This window comes from Chiloscyllium punctatum, chromosome 1 (assembly GCF_047496795.1).
Source record: "Chiloscyllium punctatum isolate Juve2018m chromosome 1, sChiPun1.3, whole genome shotgun sequence".
NCBI classification, from domain to species: domain Eukaryota; kingdom Metazoa; phylum Chordata; class Chondrichthyes; order Orectolobiformes; family Hemiscylliidae; genus Chiloscyllium; species Chiloscyllium punctatum.
This window is the reverse complement of record NC_092739.1, coordinates 71,165,695-71,185,831: the sequence shown is the minus strand read 5'-3', so window position 1 is coordinate 71,185,831 and position 20,137 is coordinate 71,165,695. Positions and strand designations below refer to the sequence as shown.

The 20,137-nt window shown below is 39.2% G+C and overlaps 1 protein-coding gene across 2 annotated transcripts in view; it reads left to right on the top strand.

Annotated features, from left to right (window-relative positions):
- Positions 1-18,227, top strand: part of kctd8 (potassium channel tetramerization domain containing 8) — a 283,835-nt gene extending 265,608 nt beyond the window's left edge. Inside the window, exon 2 of one of the 2 annotated variants that reach the window (XM_072568310.1) lies at positions 17,628-18,227. In XM_072568310.1, the coding sequence (XP_072424411.1) occupies positions 17,628-18,082 (455 nt within the window). In that variant the 3' untranslated portion in view covers positions 18,083-18,227. Of the gene's footprint in view, positions 1-17,607 lie in introns of both variants that reach the window. The other variant, XM_072568319.1, reaches the window with a different exon arrangement.
- The last annotated feature ends 1,910 nt before the right edge of the window (positions 18,228-20,137 follow it).

Sequence of the window (20,137 nt, the reverse complement as noted above, 5' to 3'; positions counted from 1 at the left end):
ATTTATGTAAATGACAAAAAGTAGAGGACCCAGCTCCACTGGTCACAGGCCTCCAGTCTGAAAAACATCCATCCACCACCACCCTCTGTCTTCTACCTTTGAGCCAGTTTTGTATCCAAATGGCTAGTTCTCCCTGTATTCCATGTGATCTAACCTTGCTAACGAGTGTCCCATGGGGAACCTTGTCGAACGCCTTACTGAGGTCCATATAGATTACATTTACCACACTGCCCTCATCAATCCTCTTTGTTATTCTTCAAAAAGCTCAATCAAGTTTGTGAGGCATATTTACCCACGTACAAAGCAATGTTGACTATCCCTAATCAGTCCTTGCCTTTCCAAATACAAGTACATCCTGTCCCGCAGGATTCCCTCCAACAACTTGTGCACCACCAACATCAGACTCACTGGTCTATAGTTCCCTGGCTTGTCCATACCAACTTTCTTAAACAGTGGCATCACGTTAGCCAACCTTCAATCTTCTAACACCTCACCTGTGACTTTCAATGATACAGATATCTCAGCAAGAGGCCCAGCAATCACTTCCCTAGCTTCCCACAGAGTTCTAGGGTAAACCTGATCAGGTCCTGGGGATTTATGCACCTTGATGCATTTCAAGATATCCAGCACTTCCTCCTCTGTAATATGGACATTTTTCAAGATGTCACCATGTATTTCCCTACATTCTATATCTTCCGTGTTCTTTTCCACAGTAAATAATGATGCAAAATACTTGTTTAGTATCTCCCCCATTTTCTCCAGCTCCACACAAAGGCCACTTTGCTGTACTTTGAAGGGCCCTATACTCTCCCTAGTTACCCTTTTGCCCTTAATGTATTTGTAAAAACCCTTTGGATTCCCCTTAATTCTATTTGCCAAAGTTATCTCAGGTCCCCTTTTTGCCCTCCTGATTTCCCTCTTAAATATACTCCTACTGCCTTTATACTCTTCTCAGGATTCACTCGATCTATTGACATATGCTTCTTCTTTTTCCTTCAATTTCCTTAGTCATCCAGCATTCCCTATACCTACCAGCCTTCCATTTCACCCTGACAGGAATATACTTTCTCTGGATTCTTGTTATCTCATTTCTGAAGGTTTCCCATTTTCCAGCTATCCCTTTACCTGCGAACATCTGCCCCCAATCAGCTTTTGAAAGTTCTTGCCTAATACCGTCAAAATTGGCCCTTCTCCAATTTAGAACTCCAACTTTTAGATCTGATCTATCCTTTTCCATCACTATTTTGAATCTAATAGAATTATGGTTGCTGGCCCCAAAGTGCTCCCCCACTGACACCTCAGTCACCTCCCTGCCTTTTTTCCCAAGGGTAGGTCAAGTTTTGCACCTTCTCTAGCAGGTACATCCACATACTGAATCAGAAAATTGTCTTGTACACACTTAACAAATTCTTCTCCATCTAAACCCTGAACACTAATGGCAGTCCCAGTCTATGTTTGGAAAGTTAAAATCCCCTACAATAACTACCCCATTATTCTTACAGATAGCTGAGATATCCTTACAAGTTTGTTTCTCAATTTCCCTCTAACTATTAGGGGTCTGTAATACAATCCCAATAAAGTGATCATCCCTTTCTTATTTCACAGTTCTACCCAAATAACTTCCCTTATCAAAATGCCGCTGCCCCTCCTCTCAAATCTGAGCGGGTGTCCAGTAACTTCAGCTCATCGCTTGCTCCTCTGACCACCACGACCTTTTTAAAGTTGAAATGGGCTCCACGAATGCCAGTGTATTCCAAGAGATCTTGACACTGGCAAATTCTTCGGAGTATGGAGAATAGTAAACTCCAATTATCATCAAGTGAGAAGGGCATCACAGGGCATTGGTAGGTAGTTAACGAGACAGGTTGAGGATGATAGTGTGAGAAAAGTTGCTGGGTCTCACTGAGAGAAACCATCAATGAAACTCCATGAAATTGACAACTAAGCAGAAATAAAAGATCGCCCCAATGTTTCACATCAACAATAACAGTCTTAGACATTATCGTGCCAGCTCCAGTCACTGCACCTATCTATGACAATCCCATTTTCCAGCAATTGCCCATGTATACTATAGCATTTCAAGTGGTCGACTGTATGTTTTAAATGTTTTGACATTTATTGCCTCTACTACCCTTTTAAGTGATGAGTTCCACCAACCCACCACCCTCTGGTTGAAAAATAAATCTTCAATTCCCCACCAAATGTTCTGCTCCTCACATTGAAACTCTAATCTTTCATTAGAAGTCTTCAGCAAAGTCACCTTTACTTTGTTGCAAACCTGAGTTGGTTCAATGTGGAGAAGTTGAATAGAGCAGGCCATCTGGCAGGGTCTTTGTGCAGTTAATGATCCTTTTTTTTAAAAAAAGGAAATGTCAAATGCTTGATTGAGGCCAACATTGGAAGATTTTGATCAGAGCCTTTACTGAACTGCGAAACGTACATACACATTTGCCCAACAATACTGAACATTTAAATGCTCACTTTACAATTGTAAAATGGTGCCACCTTCAAACATCTTTGAAGCCAAAGTGTCCAATCAACAAACCAGTACTAAAAAGAATGTAATGTTTTGTAGTGTTTAGCAGGGAATGGAGGTGATACCTTTTTTCTGGACTCATTACACACTTAAGAGCTTTTTCTCTTTCCATTGGAAAGGTGGTAAACCTCAGTTACAAGCTGAAACTGAGCTTTTAAATGCTCAATAATAATTGGTGGTTGGTGCAGAGTTGATTGGTCAGTATTATAGTTGATGTTATGTCTTACCTTTTCATTTATTGAATGGACTTTGCCGGGTAAACAGAAAGATATCAGGTTTTACCTTTACTCTGTGCAGAGTTAAATTATCACAGACTGCATTGGAAGATCAAACTGGAGCATTTTCTTGTACACATGGTAAGAAGTTTTGCCGCTGAACTATCAGTGTGCCAATTTTAATGAAGATGAGCATGTGAAAAGGAGAAAGAAATGCTGCCTCAGGCAAGAAATCTGGGCTGAAAACAATCAACATTACAAAAGAAACTTGTTGAAGAGTATTGCTGATGGTAGCAGCATAAACTCTAGCTTAGAGAGCAAAATATTAGCAAAGTTACCTGCTTCTAATTGCTATACAGTAAATTCCATTGGAACCATGTGCTTTTATGGGGTGTGTAGGATAAGTGATACCTTCTACAGTCACCTAGATTGCTACAATTCATTTCTCAATTTCACTACCTATTGAATAATATGTTAAAGAGTAATTGGCATTTCTGGAGCTGTACCACCATAAGGCAGATAACAATTTCAGGAGCTATGAAAAGGGAACATTTTGGAGGAAATAAATAAGGAAAAAAGACAAATGGTTTCCTTCCATTTCTGCCTTTACCTCCTCTTCTGTGGTGCATGGTAGTCAAAACATATCTGCAACTGCCTTACATCCAGCAGATTGTTTCCATAATAAAGCCCTTTTCGTTAAACATGGGTTATTGCAGTTAGGCCACTAGGACAACCAACTCTCCAGATGGAGATGACTGTTCACCTTGCATTGGATGTATGCATCCTACTTGATATCAACCTCGTATTCAAACATTCAACCACCCACCCATGCTTTCAGGACTATCTGGAGTTCTGTTCAGGGTCTAGAACACTACCATTGAGATATGTCTCATAACAGTACTAATGTAAACTGTACATATTCAAGAATTACAATAATTGTGGTAAATCTTGCAGGAGAACATAGCATCTAGCTCACTTCCCTACAGCTATGTTAGAGCATATCAAATGGATGATCTCAACCCCATTCTATCCTTCACTGGATAAATTACTTAGCAAGCTTAATGTTACAGTATCACAAAGATTGTGGGTGTGAAAAATAAACAGCTTATGTCAGTGTGCAGCAGAACTAGTTAAGTGATTATAAAAGAGGGAATTGATTGTGGGCTCTCAACACGAGGCATACTGTACAATTTTCACTGGCATAACTTGCATAACTTAACCCGATCAGGTTGTAAGAATTACATTGTAACAAGTTATCATACAATTCCCTACAATGTGGAAGCAGGCCCTGTAAACTACAGGGAAAGGCTAGGGATCAGTAATGGGAGAGTATTTTGACATGATTGTCTGACACCAGTTTTGTCTTCACATTACCTGTAACACAATTGCACCAGTACATTAGCTTTAATAAGTACCCATGTCGTGAAACAAAACTTTTAATTGTAACAGTTTAATATTTTAAAATATTGGCAGAGGTCTAAGCTTAGAAATATAACCAGCTTTTGGTTAGCAGTGAATGGAGCACCATTACACTTGTATATTAATGCAGGGTTATAATTTTCCTGGGCAGCAAGTATTCCATAATCTCCACTGCACTGCTCATAACTTTAGGAAGGTATCAATCAAAAATTATTTCCTACATCACCAGCCACTGATGGCAATTGTGGTTAGCTAAATATAAACATAAACATAACATAAACTTTGTTTACCGAGCTGATAGATAAAGGATTGTCCCTGTCCTAAGGTCCATAAAGTTGGTGCTGGACTCCATACAGTTGATATCCACTTTACAAGGAAAAATAGGTCCTCATTGCACCCTACTTCTGGAGAAAAATATAGGTATGGGGAGGGGGCACAGGGTAGTAATTTCAGAATGCAAATTTCCATGCTCAATTTCAGTCTGACATAAACCAATTAGGTCTACTGACTGTTTGGGATTTCAACATCATATTCAGCAAAACCTGGGTGAACCATACACTGTGCAATTTTTACACATCTACAGTAGCCTGACTAATGCTCTTTAAAGGGATCAAAGGGGGCAATCAAACAACACAAGTTTTAATGATTTTTTTTGATAACCTTAATACAGGGTTAGGAGTACTGGGAAAACTTACCTCCCCTGCCAGATGATGTTGAGAACTCTATGACCTACAAGCAGTACCAGAATGTCTAATTGGCAACCACAGCTCACTAATATGATGCAGATGAGACCTGGAGAATAATTTCCGAGTTGATGTGTTTTGCAGTCATCCTATGATGTACATTATGTGATTATTCCGCACTATACAGCAATAGATTAGATGTAGAAAAGTACATTGGTCAGAATCATTTTTATAGTGGCTTTCCGCCTTTGACAATTACTCCGCATCTAACTGTTAATAAAATGATGACATAACAAAATTGATTCAAAGCTATTGATCTTGAATTGTAAATAGACACTGTGGTTAACTATGTGTTTAAAATAGTGAAATACATTGAAATTAATCCGACTATATTCATGGTCTGTTAAAATGGTTCATGGCTTTCCAGTGCTGCATTTTGTATGGAGCTTTATATGGGGTTTTATATGGAGCAGTCCAGAACAGAATTAGCCCACTTAATCTGTCAGGTTTGCACCAATGTTCGGACCATGTCCACTGATTATTTACTGTCAACAGTTTTAAGTATTTACTTTCTAAATTTTACTTAAAGAAGCAGACTGTTTCAATCATCCTCGGTAGTGGGGAATTCCAATTCCAAACACTCACTTTCGTGATAATCTTATTTTATTCTCTGATTAACATTTCAGTATTTATCTTGTCATAATCTTTCATAATTTTGAAGGCATTTATCAGATTACCTCTCAATATTCATCGTCAATAGCTTTTGAGATTTCTCTTCTTTACAGTACCTTTCTTTCTATCTCTGGCAATACCCTAGAGAGCTTATATTTGACATTTAATATTTTTTATTTAATGTATATTCAAAGCTAAACCCAAAGTGTCATTTATTTGGTCTCATGTGTCAGGAAAGGAAGTACACAACTCATAAGAGAGAAAAATTGAAAGGGAACACAGTTTCAAATTACTTTTAGCCTTTTGATATTAGTGAACTAAACTGCTTCTCTAAGCCTTATTAAGGCCCCAGATTTAATACAATAAAATTTAAAACAGTAAGATGAGGTACCAAGGAATCCTAGTGAAACCAAATTCATGAAAATCTGAGGAAAACCTCCTTGTTGACTGGAAGTATTCTTAGCTCAAGGATTGGTAACCAATACATACAACCCAAAAACCTCACTGCAAGACTTTAGCAGGAAAGTGCTCTAAACCCAATCATCTTTAGTTGCTTCTTCAATGACCTGCTTGCATGCAACACAACCTGGACAACATCCAAGCTTGGGCTGACTGGTGACTTGTAACATTTATATCAGACAAATGCTCGGAAGTGGCCAATGAGATAATGGCTAATCATCTCAACTACTGCTAAATCCCTAACTATCAACAATTATCTAATTGCTCAACTGAATATGACACATATATGATGTATCTAGTATAGCCTGATTCCCTCTCTACTAAGGTGCAAGTCAAGAGTGTAATGGATTTCTCTCCGCTTGCTTGGATGAGTGCAGTTTCAACAATACTCAAGGTGCTCGACAGAGCCAACATAAAAAATATCTGCTTGATCAAACATAGGAACATGAGAAAGTTGTGTAGCCCATTCAAACCCTTGACTCTGTTCTATCATTCAGTTCAGATCATAGTTTGCCTGCATTTTAACTCAATTTCCTTACCCTTGCTCCATAAAACTTGATACCCTGACTGAATATATATCTACTACAGTCTTGAAAGCATCAATTGCCTGAATACTCTCAATCTTTTGGGAAAGAGAGAGTTCTGCGTTTCTACAATAATTTCCAGGAAAAAGATGCTTCTTGATACCACTGCTGAACAGCCTAGCTTCATCTCCTTGGAAAAATACCCATTCAGTCTGCCACTGTCATACTGTGACTACCATATTTGCTTTATACATAATGTTCTATAACAAATGGAAGGACAAGAGCCTCAGGTGTGCTGTGTCTATGGACAGGCCAGACGCCTCCCCCCCCGCCTAGACCCTAACATTTTCTTACTTTAAAGGTAGATGTGAAGTGCTGTGTTCCAGATGTGATGTGACTGGTCAAACTATTCGACGTTAAGCAAAACACAATTTATTTAAACACTATGGTTAAAATATAAACAAAAGGAAAAGGAATTAAAATAACTTAGCTATTGGAAAACTTAACTTAATAATAGATACACTACCAATTACCAACTAACTGTTCCAGTATAATAACATCCCAAACATCCCATAAATACACCCCTTGGCTAAAAGAAAAATCCAGACACAGATTCTCACGTGCAGTTCTCCAATCCAGAAAGGAAAAAGCATCAGGAGAAGATTCAGAGAGTGTAGCAGTCAGGAGACATTCACTGAAGCTTCCAATTCTTTTGAGACTCCAAAGGCTTCTGCTCTAAACTAAAGCTAAAAGCTACAATAGAAGCTAAAGCTTGGTCTGTGAGAGCTAGTCACACCCAGGCTGCTTTCATTGTTCCAAATTTAAGAAAAAACCTAAGGCCTCACAAATGGTTTACTTTCTTAAAGACAGCTTGACACCTCTGCCTTAACAACCTGTCTTTTAAAAAAAAATCAGGACAACATAACCTCTTAAAGTAACAGCATCATCACAATTGAAAAAGACTTATCTCTATGTTATGCACATCCTGGTTTGGAAATATATTATCAATGCTTCATCGCAGCTGTGTCAAATTTTGGAACCATTTTATAGTAACCACAAAACAACAATCCATCTCATGTATTAATCCCTCTCCTCCTGACTCATTCTTTACTGTTAAACTGAACTATGAAACACCAAGGGACATTTGCTTTGCTCAACAACAATGCAAATTCAAATTCTTTTTCTCAGAGATTTGAATCACATTTATATTCTTTCCTTTGAAAATCAAACAATTTCTCATCACATGGATTGCAATGATTCAGAGAAGAGTGTGTATTATCAGCCCCACCTTCCCAACAGAGCAAGGAGCCTGCTCCACTCTTCAGTAAGGTCAGTGCTGATCTTTATAACATTCATTCATGGGATGAGGGCATCGCTGACCAGGATATATTTCCCATCCCTAATTGCCCAGAGTGCAGTTAAAAATCAACCACGTTGCTGTGGGTCTGGAGTCACATATAAGCTAGGCCAGGTGATGATGGCAGTTTCCTTCCCTAAAGGACATTAGTGAAACAGATAAGTTTTGCCCAACAATTGACAATGGATTCACGGTCATCATGAGACTCTTAATTCCAGATATTTTCATTGAATTCAAATTCCATCAGCTGCCATGGCAGGATTTAAACCAGCAACACAGAAAAGATTTACCCTGTGCAGTCGAGAGACCAAGAACTAGTTAAAGTAAAATTAACAACTTTATTTCTTAAAGTGTAACAAAGAATAATTAACTAACAGCTATTTACAATTCCTTCCTCTAACCTCTCATTTATTTTCCCTTCTATAATACTAGTCTGATAAAACGGCCAATTAAGATTTACCAAAATTCAAATTTCAAATCCAGGCAGCTGTTGAATCTTCCCTTCGTAGCTTTGTCTGTAGATTTCTTTTTCTTAGAACTTCCCTTTCACTAGTCATTGATAGATAAATGTACCTTTAAGAGAGCTAATTTTCCTGGCAGTCTGCAGATGTTGGTGACTTGGCAGTTCTCCTCTCAACTGGTCAAGTTTTCCTGGTCTTATATGCCAAAGCATCAGGTTGTGTCTTTGGCTTTTAATATTGTCAATACTCTAAATTCAAACTTGATTGTAGTTTTTTTAAAAGTATAATTTAAACTGATTGGCTGCATTCAAATTTATTTTGTATCCAGGCAATCAGCTACTCTAGCGGTTGGACCCCACGCTACATTGTAAATTCACCAGCACTCTGTGTGCCTCTCTAAGTCCTTTACTCTCTTAAAGGTGCAGTAAACGTCTACACCTTCATAACACCTCCCTTCCTTAAGAAAAAAATTAAATCATCATAATGAAAAGGTGGCTTCATCTTTTTTCTATTCTTTAAACAGATTACCCTAACATGCCGATAACTTTAATCAAAATTCACCTTAACTTCTTCCCATTAATATAAATAAATATAAATCTTATCTAAACTTTATCAGTTAAATCTGTGATTACATTATTATAACCAACAACATGTACAATTTAAGAATTTTTAAAGTCTGCAACATAAAACTTCAATGTAATAGTTTCATATTCTTATCATTAAAGCAGTCTAAGAATTTAAGCAGATTGTGATCTGTTACACACAACTGTCTTTGACACATTGTTCATGACATACACATTAAAATGTTGTAAGGCCGGTACCAAACTCAATAATTCTTTTTCAATTGTGGAGTATTTCCTCTGGTGATGTTGATCTTCTTCGAAGAGTAACCAATTGGCAGTTCAATCCCATTCTCATTTTCCTGGAGGAGTACAGCTCCAACTCCAATGTCACTAGCATTGATGGTGACATTAAAAGATTTTGAACAGTTTGGTGTAGCTAAAACTGGTTTGGTGGTTAATATTGCTTTCAAATGGTTAAATGCCCCCTGGCAGTGTTCTGTCTACCAAAACTTTGTGTTCTTCTTCAGCAAATTGGTTAACGGTGCCACCACACTGCTGAAGTTTGGAACAAACCTCCGATAGAATCCGTTGAGTCCCAAGAATTGAAGCACCTCTTTCTTCGTGGTTGGTTGTGGAAATTCCTCGATGGCCTTCATCTTTGCGTTCCATGGGGCCAATCTTCCATGACTGATGTATATCCTAAGGTCACCTCTGCTTTCGTGAATTCAGTTTTATTTAAGTTTGTCACCAGTTTTGCTCATTGTAGTCGTTCAAAGAGCTCTCTGCCAACTGTACCATGTGATCTTTCCAGGATCACTACATCATCCAAATAGACTGCACAGTTTGTTAACCCAGCCCCAACTATGTTCATGAGTCTTTGGAATGTGGCGGGTGCGATCTTCATTTGAAAGGACATCTTTTTGAACTGATATAGCTCATTTGGGATTACAAATGCAGAAATTTATTTTGCCATCTCTGATAAAGGTATCTGTCAGTAAACACGCATTAAGTCCAACTTGGTGATGTAACTGGCTTGCCTGACTTTCTCAATATAGTCCTCCAATCTAGGAATTAGATAGGAGTCTGATTTTGTAATGGCGTTGAACTTCCGATAATCTATGGAGAATCATTGAACCCCGTCCCCAGTTTGGGAACTAAGATGATCAGTGAACTTCCCTCACTCCAGCTTGGTTCAATGATGTCCTTGTCGAGCATGGCCTCCACCTCCATCTGGACCTGTCTGGCTTTGAGAGGATTAAGTCGATAGGGGGGGTTGTATTATTGGAGCAGTATTCCCCAAATCTACTTCATGTACAATAGCATTAGTCCTCCCCATCAGATTCTTACATATGTCCTTATACTGCAGTAACAAATTTTTCAACTCCATTCTATGCTCCTGAGACAGATAGCTTACTGACCTATCCCACTCCCTAAGGACTTCTCCATTTTTTAGTCTATTTTGAGGCACATCAAAATCCACATCATCTGGATTTGATTCCTCACTCTGTGGGGCAGTAACTAACACCTGTTTCTCCAGTTTTTTCTCTCTAGTATAATACGATTTCAACATGTTCACATGACATACTCGACATCTTGTTTTCCTATCTGGCACCTTTACTAGATAGTTCACCTGACTCAACTGTTTCTCAATTTGAAATGGACCACTAAACTTTGCTTTGAAGGGATCTCCTATCACTGGTAACAGCATTAACTTGTTATCCCCTCGGGAAAATGTCCAAGTCTTCAGAGCTTTTATCTGCCATCTGCTTCATTCTACATTGTGCCCTCTTTTGGTGCTGTTTAGTTAACTCACCCAACTTTGGAGTATGAGATCTCCAACTTTGGTCCTGTCAATTTTTCTTTAATTAATTTCAAGGACTTCTCACTTCATGCTCGAATATTAACTCAAAGGGAGTGAACTGAGTAGATACGTTTGGGCATCTCTAATGGCAAACAATATGAATGGAATCCCTTTCTCCCAGTCATTCAGGTAATCCTGACAGTAAGCTCTCAACATGGTCATCAAAGTCCGATGCCACCTTTCTAAAACTCCCTAAGATTCAGGATGATACGTAGTGGATTTAAAGTTCTGTATCCCTACGCTATTCATAACCTCCTTAAACAGCTTAGCAGTAAAATTTGACCCTTGGTCCGACTGAATCTCTCTGGGTAGCCCATACCATGTGAAGAAAGCTACTAACTTCTCTACCCCACTTTTTGCCTTGATATTCCATAATGGAATTGCCTCTGGAAATCTGGTAACCACATCAGTTATGGTTAACAAATACTGATTCCCAGTTTTAGTTCTCAGGAAGGGACCTACACAATCAATTATAGCCCATGTGAAAGGTTCTTCAAATGTGGGAATTGGTAACAAAGGGGCTGGTTTTATTACCACCTGTGGCTTACCTAGCATTAGGCATGTATGACACGTACAGCAAAAGTTTACCACATCCTTGTGCATTCCAGGCCAATAAAAATATTCTTGTACCTCAGCCTAAGTCTTTCGTACCCCTAGATGACCTCCTATAAATAGTTCATGTGCTACCTGTATCACTTCCTGTCTGTATGCTACCAGGAACACAATCTGATGCACTTCAGCCCATTTCTCCTCTGCATATACCTGCCGTGGCCTCCAATTCTGTCTCAGGATCCTATCTTTCAGATAATAACTCTCTGGAAAATTTTCTGCCTTATTTTCGGAGAACGCATCCACATATATATCTTTTATTGTCTTGTTTTGTTGTTGCGAGTCCCTTAGCATTTCAGAACTAAATACTTCTGTTTGACCCTCTGCCTAATAAGGATTTTCCTGCACCATTACGTCCAACAGGATGTCTGCTAAATGAACCTCAACTCCTCCATCTGTTTCTTTACTTTTTGTTTCATGCTGTGACTTATGTCAGTGGGATCTAGTTACCACACAGTCTGTGAAAATACCAGGATATTTCTGTTTTATCTCCTCAGTTTCTTGGTCTTCCTTGGACTTCTCCACAACAATGAGTGTCACTCCCACCTTGGAGTGCCAAATCATTCCCAAGAACAAACTGAATTCCTGGAACTGACACTCTGTCAATCACTGCCACTGTAACATCCCCAGTCTTGAGTTGGCTCTCTAACCTGATCTAACATAGGGGAACGCTTAATTTCTGTCCTTCATTCCCCAAAATTATCACACTCTCAGGTAACAGATCTGAAAGAGTGCACAATCGCTCATCCCTTACTATCAGCTACTGGTTAGATCCTGCATCTCTCAAGATTATAACTTCTTGTCCTTCTCCTCCTGCTCTTTCTGAGTAAACCTTACTCAGAAGCGAATGCTTTATAGAGATCAGGCACGGACTCCACACTCAGCCCCAGACTAGGCTGTGCACTCTCCTGCAGCTGCTTAGCTCTTCTTGGGGTCTCCTTTACTACCTTCACTAATGCCACTGACTTAGCTTCTTTTACCACATCTTTACCCACAGTGCCTTTCTTCAATGACCAGCACTGTCACTTTACATGTCCCACTTTACCATAGTGTACACACCTGAGGCTTTTCACCTCCTTTCTACCCTCTTGGGATTCTTTTTTATCCTGTGGTAAATTCTTACCAGTGCTCTCTACTCTTGGTTTCGTAGTATTTGACCTCCCCTTCTCCCACTTCCTATCCCTCACAGGACAACATTCGGGTCCAAAGCTTGTCTTTTGCACCACCATGTACTCATATGCTAATTCTGTTGCCCTTCTCACTTCTGGAACTTTCTGTTCTTTCATGTGAATTCTTACCAACTCTTGAAATTTTGTTTTAACTCCTCAGCAGAATAATCTCTCTTAGAGCCTCAAATGTCCTATCTATTTTCAAAGCACACACCCATCGATCAGTGACTATGTTTAATTCTTTTGAACTCAACATAAGTTTGACCTGGTTCCTTCTTTGTGTTTTTGAACCACTGTGGTATGCTTCTGGTACCAATTCATAAACATTTAAAATATCCTGTTTAACCTCTTGACCCCTCATCTGACAGTGCAGCAAATACCTCACTAGCTCTGCCAATCAGTTTAGTCTGAACTAGAATTAGGTGGCACAGTGGCACAGTGGTTAGCACTGCTGCCTCACAGTGCCAGAGACCTGGGTTCAATCCCTTCCTTGGGCAACTGTCTGCGTGGAGTTTGCACATTCTCCCAGTGTCTGTGTGGGTTTTCTCTGGGTACTCCGATTTCCTCCCACAGTCCAATGATGTGCAGGTTAGGTGAATTGGTCACGCTAAATTGCCTGTAATGTTAGGGGGGTGGGTTGCTCTTCGGAGGGTCGGTGTGGACTTGTTGGGCTGAAGGGCCTGTTTCCACACTGTAAGTAATCTAATCTTCAGACCACCCCATCTGCCTAGTCAATTATTCAAATGAAATAAAGAAGGCTTTGGCATCTTTCTCATCAAAATGTGGCAGAGTTTGAACATATTTATATCACTACTTTCTCTTTTAATCTCCATCCTGTTATCTTGACTTGGTTGACTAATCGCAAATTCTCAAGTTCAAATTCTCTCTTTTTGCTCTGCTAAAAACCTTCTCTCTTTCTTTTTCCTTGTCTTTGTGCTCTCTTTGCTCAGCTAAGAACCTTCTCTCTCTCTCTCTTTATCTTCTCTCTCTGTCTTTCTCTCTCTTTATCGTCTCTCTATCTCTCTGTTTCTCTTCTAACTCCATTTTCCTCAATTGCAATTTCAGTTTTTCTACCTCTACTGCACTTGTCTGTTTCTCTGACACACCCATGTGTTTGAGTAATTCCCTTACAATTTCAGCTTAACTTTTGTCCTTGATTAAACTCAAATCTAATTTATTTGCTAATGCTAAAAGTATGGCCTCTTTCTTTCCTTTGAAACTTCCTTGGCAAATCTGAGAATCAACTTCAAATCCCAGAACCTCTTGAGCAATTTTAAGAGCCATTTCTCTCATTTTTAATCAACCACTAGTCCCTGATATTAAACAAATTGTCTCACTTACATTTTATTTAAAGATCTAGGACACTAACCTGCAAGTGTTTAAATCTGCTGGGATTTTTCATACCTCCAAATCTATTCAAATCTGTCTAAAACAGTTTATCCAAGACCCAAACTAGTGAAATTGCGGACAAAAGCCCCCAAACCATTTATATCCCGATGATGAGCCCTCAAATCTGTTATGACATGGGGTAAACCCCCTCCTGCTGATTTAAACCAGCAACACAGAAAAGATTTACCTCATGCAGTAATCTGTTACAATTTGAGAGACCAAGAACTATTTAAAGTAAAAATTAACAACGTTATTTCTTTAAGTGTAACAGAGAATAATTAACTAACAATCATTTACAACTCCTTCCTCTAACCTATCGTTTATTTTACCTTCTATAATACTAGTCTGATAAAACCCCCAATGAAGATTTACCAAAAATTCAAATTTCAAATCCAGGCAGCTGTCAAATCTTGCCTTTGTATCCTCTTTTGTAGAATTTCTTCTTAGGATTTCTCTTTCATAGAGTCATAGAGATGTACAGCATGGAAACAGACCCTTCGGTCCAACCCATCCACTCCAACCAGATATCCCAACCCAATCTAATCCCACCTGCCAGAACCGCATTAATAGATAAATGTACCTGTAAGAAAGCTAATTTTCTGGGCAGTCTGCAGATGTTGGTGACTTGGCAGTTCTCCTCTCAACTGTTCAGGTTTTCCTGGTCTTACACCTAAAGCATTTGGTTGTGTCTTTGGCTTTTAATATTGTCAATATGTTAAATTAAAACATGATTGGGGTTTGATTTTTTTTTAGGTATAATTTAAACTGATTGGCTGCATTCAAATTTATTTTTGTATCCAGGCAACCAGCTACCCTAGTGGCTGGACCCCATGTTACATTGTAAATTCTCCAGCGCTCTGTGTGCCTCTCTAAGTCCGTCACTGTCTTCAAGTTGCAGTAAACTTCTACAGCTTCATAACATCGCCCCTCCTTAAGAAAAAAAACCCATCATAATGAAATTATGGCTTCATCTTTATTCTATTCTATAAACAGATTACCCTAACATGCTGATAACTTTAATCAAAATGCACCTTAATTCAAACTTAATTGGAGTTTGGTGTTTCTTTGAGGTATAATTTAAACTGATTGGCCACTTTCGAATTTGTTTTTGTATCCAGGCAATCCGCTACTCCAGCAGTTGGACCCCACGTTACATTGTAAATTCTCCAGTACTCTGTGAACCTCTCTAAGTCCTTCACTCTCCAAAGTGCTGTACACCCCTACACCTTTATAACATGTGATGCTGATCAAACCAGGTTCAGATTCTTCAGGGTTTAGAAAAATGAACGGTGCTCCCATTAAAATTGTGAACCTGTTCTGAAAGGTTTGACACAGAGTTTGCTTCCCCTGGTTGGAGCTTCTCGAACAAAGAGACCCAATCTCAGGATAAGGAGATAATCATGTAGGATTGAGATAAGGAGAAATGTCTTCACTAAAAGGGTTGTGAATTTTTGGAATTCTTTAGCCCAGATAGATTGGGAGGGCTGTATTGTTGAATACATTTAAGGCTGAGATTTTTGGTTTCTCAGGATATTGAAGCATATTGGGAATGGATGGAAAGTGGAATCGGACAGAAGATCAGTCATCACCATGTTAAGTGAAGGAGAAAACTCAAGGGATTGTATGATCAATTCCTGCTCCTATTTTTTACATTATATTCTTCGATTGTAGAAAGTTTGTAGGCAGCAGGTACAGTGCCACTGTTTGTAGATGGGAGGATTGCTATTCCCTCTGAAGCCTATTAATTCCTTGTAAAGTCTTTGGATCTTGTGAGCCACCGTGTTTGCTGATTCAGTTCTTGCCAATGTTTATTCTTATGGGAGATTCCTTTTTGTCAGTTTTGAACTTAGTCACATTTCTGATCACTGAGTAGTCTAAAGCACTTTTCAAAGCAAGTTCCCCGAACCTAATGCATTTTTCTCCATAAATTCTGAAGCACACTTTCCTGGGAATTAATGTAGTGTTTATTTCCTCCCTGCTGCAGGTTCCCTACTCTCTCTCACATTTACTTCAGCCACTCATTTTCTTACAACCACATAGCTTCAGTCTGTCTACTTGGATGGTAGGCATCGATTCACAATGTTTCCCTCACTGCAGCCTTTAATGTCAGCTCCCTCTAAGAATTTGTTCTGCCACTTGATCCTTGCCCTAAAATGCTCTGCAGTCAGTTTCTCTCACATCCTCCTCATTTGAAACTGACAGGCAAGAGATTATCTCTGTTATTGCTTGTAAACATTTTGGCTAAACATCCTGAAGACAGTTTACTGAAAGAAGGCCATAATAAGGTTAGAAATGTCCCACGGCAAAGCATGTTGTAAATCTATCTCCCAACTCTGCAACAAAGCATGTTAAAGCAGACCAATCAGTTGATGTAAAAACAGAAAACGCTGGAGAAACTTAGCACGTCTGGCAGCACTTGTGGAGAGAGAAACAGGGTTAAGGTTTCAAATTCAATAATTGTCTTCTTCAGAATTGTTGATTAATTGCTATTAGAAATGGCTGTCTAAGAAATAGATTGTAATGATTCCCTACCATATTGAAAAAGTGAAGGAATTCCAAGTTGATCACACTCCTCCATAGACGTGGTTTGAAGAATTAGGAGAAAGATTTAGAAGAGACATGAAGGGCAACTTTTATACACAGAATGTGTGGAATGAACTTCCAGAAGAAGTTGTGATTGCAGCTATAGTTAAAACATTTAAAAGATAAGTACATGAATAAGAAATGTTTGAAGGGACATGGACCAAGCTCAGGCAGATTGGACTAGTTTAGTCTGGGATTATGGTTGGTACGGACTGGTTCGACTGAAGGTCTCTTTCTGTGTTGCATGACTAGATGACTCTGTAATTACAACTTTACACTCAAGGACAGATGCCTATCTGAAAGCTCTACATGTACCTTCAGTCCATTGAGAGAGATGAGAGAAGCTGGAGGAACAGGTGAGAAAGTATGTGTGATATATACACAGCGGAATGCGAAATAATGGACAGAAGATTAGATAAAGAGGTAAGAAAGATACAAAGAAAAACTGATAGTGTAGAAAAGTAGGAGTGAAGGACACACTTAAATGTAAAAAGATAAAATAGTAACAAAAATGTACCATCTCAAAGAATCATGATGAAAATAAATGGAGAATGAAAGAAGAAATTAAAACAGAAAGATAGAATGGAATGGAGAGGTACAGAAACACATTCCCTTTTTATCTGTGAACAATCACATAGGAGATGATAATACATAGGGAAGTACAGTTTGCATCAGTCAGAGTCCTCCTCTTTCCCAGTAGGTGGAAGCAAGACCACCCTCAGGTTCAAACACCAGCAGTTGTCTTTGTCTAATGAGAGAGAGAGAGCCTTCCTCAAGGCCGATGGCAGGGCATTCACTTTTGGAAAAAAGAACACTATTGCTGTTCCTCTCTGCATGGCCTGATTGTGCAGATGCTCACCATTTTCCCAAATCAGCTCTGAGAAATTCTAATGTTACTGGGCATTAGGCTTTGGAAGTGATTGTAATTCATGCACATTTTTTCTCAGGTGATTGTGAACTATTTATTAGGGTGTCGTGCCACAGAGCTTCCACATCTTCCCTTAGTGACTTCAAAAGGAAGGTATAGTTTTGTTGTCTTGTACCAGTGCATGATGCAGCGAAACAAAGTAATGGCGATACCTGTGAGTAATGTTTCTGTTTTATCAGCCCTATTCTAACTTTGACAGGGGGACAGCAAAGACCAGCCTCGCCAAAGTCGGAATGTGATGGGAGGAAACACGACAAGGGAGAGAAAGGAATGGAAAGTGGCACGTCTTGTAATGAGCTCTCCAGCTCCAGCTGTGAAAGCCAGTCAGAAGCCAGCACTCCGCAGCAGGGGAATGTTGCTGCACAGCCCGCCCCACCTCAGCCTAATACCCTGACTCTGGATCGCCCTTCCAAGAAAACCCCTGTCCAATGGATGCAGCAGCCTGACAAACGGAGGAACAGTGAACTCTTTCAAACGCTGATGAACAATTCCCGTGACTCAAGCCTCTGCAAAAAGAAAATCAGCGAAAAGCTAAGCGTCGAGGAAGAAATGAAAAAATGCATCCAAGATTTTAGGAAGATCAAAATACCTGTGCAATTTCCAGAACGCAAGCGCCCATGGCAGTCTGAACTATTACAGAAATACGGACTTTAAGTAAACAGAGAAAGAGACTAGCTACAACATGAGTTCTATTTGAAATAAGGGTTTGTGGATTGGAGTCACATGCTGTTTGTCTTATATTTTCTGTCTTATCTATTGAACTGTAGTAACATTTGCAAAAATAAACAACCTGAAGGAGTCTGTCAGAAATGTGTTCCACAAGTCCCACACATGGCATGAGGCATACCTTGTAATTACTTTAAATCAATAATATATTCAGATACACCTCCAGGATAGGTGGGACTTGAACTGGACCTCCTGGCTGAAAGGTAGGGACACAACCACTATGCCACAAGACACCTGTGCTTGAAGGAAAATAGTTCACTGAAAGTGCAGAAATTTCTTTAACAGGGTCACCTAATCTACTAGCAAGCTACACAGTGAGAATATGCAACTGTTGCAGCATATCTCAGTCTGATTAATAATAGTAGCAAAAATAATGAATTCTTCGCCACTGCCTCGATGTGTCAGAAACAGTTATGCATGGGCTTAAAGATTGGATGTGACGGAGCTCCAGAAAATGTAAAAGGTTGCATTCATTGTTGTTTATAACCTCATTCCAGCACTACCAGCTTCCTGCATTTCTCATGTTTTCCATTAATAGAGTTTTACAGCCAATCATCCAAAACTGACATTTCCAATTTGGTCATATCATTCTTCGAATATTTCCTTTTCATTTAGCAATAGTTTGGCCAAATGTTAATACCAATAAAGATCAAATGCCAAGACTTAAGATTAAAATCTTTTTGAAGAACATTTTCAGTTCCAACGCTGCATTGTTTTATGAGTAAAACTTACAATTAAAAAAAAGTCTGATTCCATTCATTCCTAGTTATTAAAATAAAGTGAAGATGGTGATTCAGAAAAAAAAGTCCACAATTTTTGAGGATGTGAATGTTTAGGTTGAAAAACTTCATTGTGCTTTAGGGAGATTTTTCTGGAGCTATGCCCAGGCACAGTGGGATATCTGAGTACAGTAAGAAGCAGAAAATCATTACCATTCAAATCACCAGTAAAGAAATCCACCTGACCCAAGGGAAATCAGCAAATCTGGTTTATAGGGTGCACTCCGTCCTGCCAAAACCCATTTGTTATAAATGTGTTCAGAATTTTGCTACACCCAATAAATAGAACAATGCCTCTCTCCTAGTTTCACTGCTTTGGTTTCATATTAAATTTGACTGATGTATATTTCTTAAGAAGCAGTACAAACACTAACAGTTTACAGAGAATTCAGGCATCCTTTAAATCAATTCTTTTTAAAAGGCATTAGAATAGAATATCCTTTATTGGCATTAATATGTTATTTTCAAATTGAAGATTTGCAGCAGAAGTTTGAAATTGCTGCAATTTCAAACTTCTGAAGATGCTGGAGAAACTCACCAGCCTGGCAGTACCCGTGGAGAGAATTAATAGTTCAAGTCCAATGTAACTCTTCTTCAGAACTGAAAGGGACTAGAAAATGGTGAGGGAGGAGGAGTGTGTGGAACACATGGCAAGGGTGCTTACAGCAAAAGACAAAAGGAGTGCAAATGGTGATAAAGGAGAGGTAGAGATGTAAATAGGTATAAATGACCAGTAACAAGAGGAGAACATAGATCTGCTGTGCTGAAGGCAAACCAACAAGACACAAACAAGAAATGATTGTAGAAACCCCTGAAGTTGTTGAACTCAATGTTGAGCCTTAGAAGCTGTAAAGTGCCTGAATGAAAATGGAGGTGTTGTTCTTCCAACTTGTGCTAAGCATTTGTGGGAATACTGTAGCTGGCATCACACAGAAATGTTGGCATGGGAACAAAGCATGATATTGACATGGCTAGCAACTGGATGGTTGGGTTCATTCTTAAGGACAGAGTGGAGGTGCTCCATAAAGAGGTAACCCTAGTCTGTATTTGCTCTCACCAGAGTCAAGGGCACTGCATTGTCAACAATGAATACAGGAGACTGGACTGAAAGAAGAACAAGTGAACTGCTGCCTCACCATTTGGAAGGTGTGCTGGGGCCTTGGACAGTGAGGAAGGAGGAAGTGAAAGGGCAATGGGAGGTAAT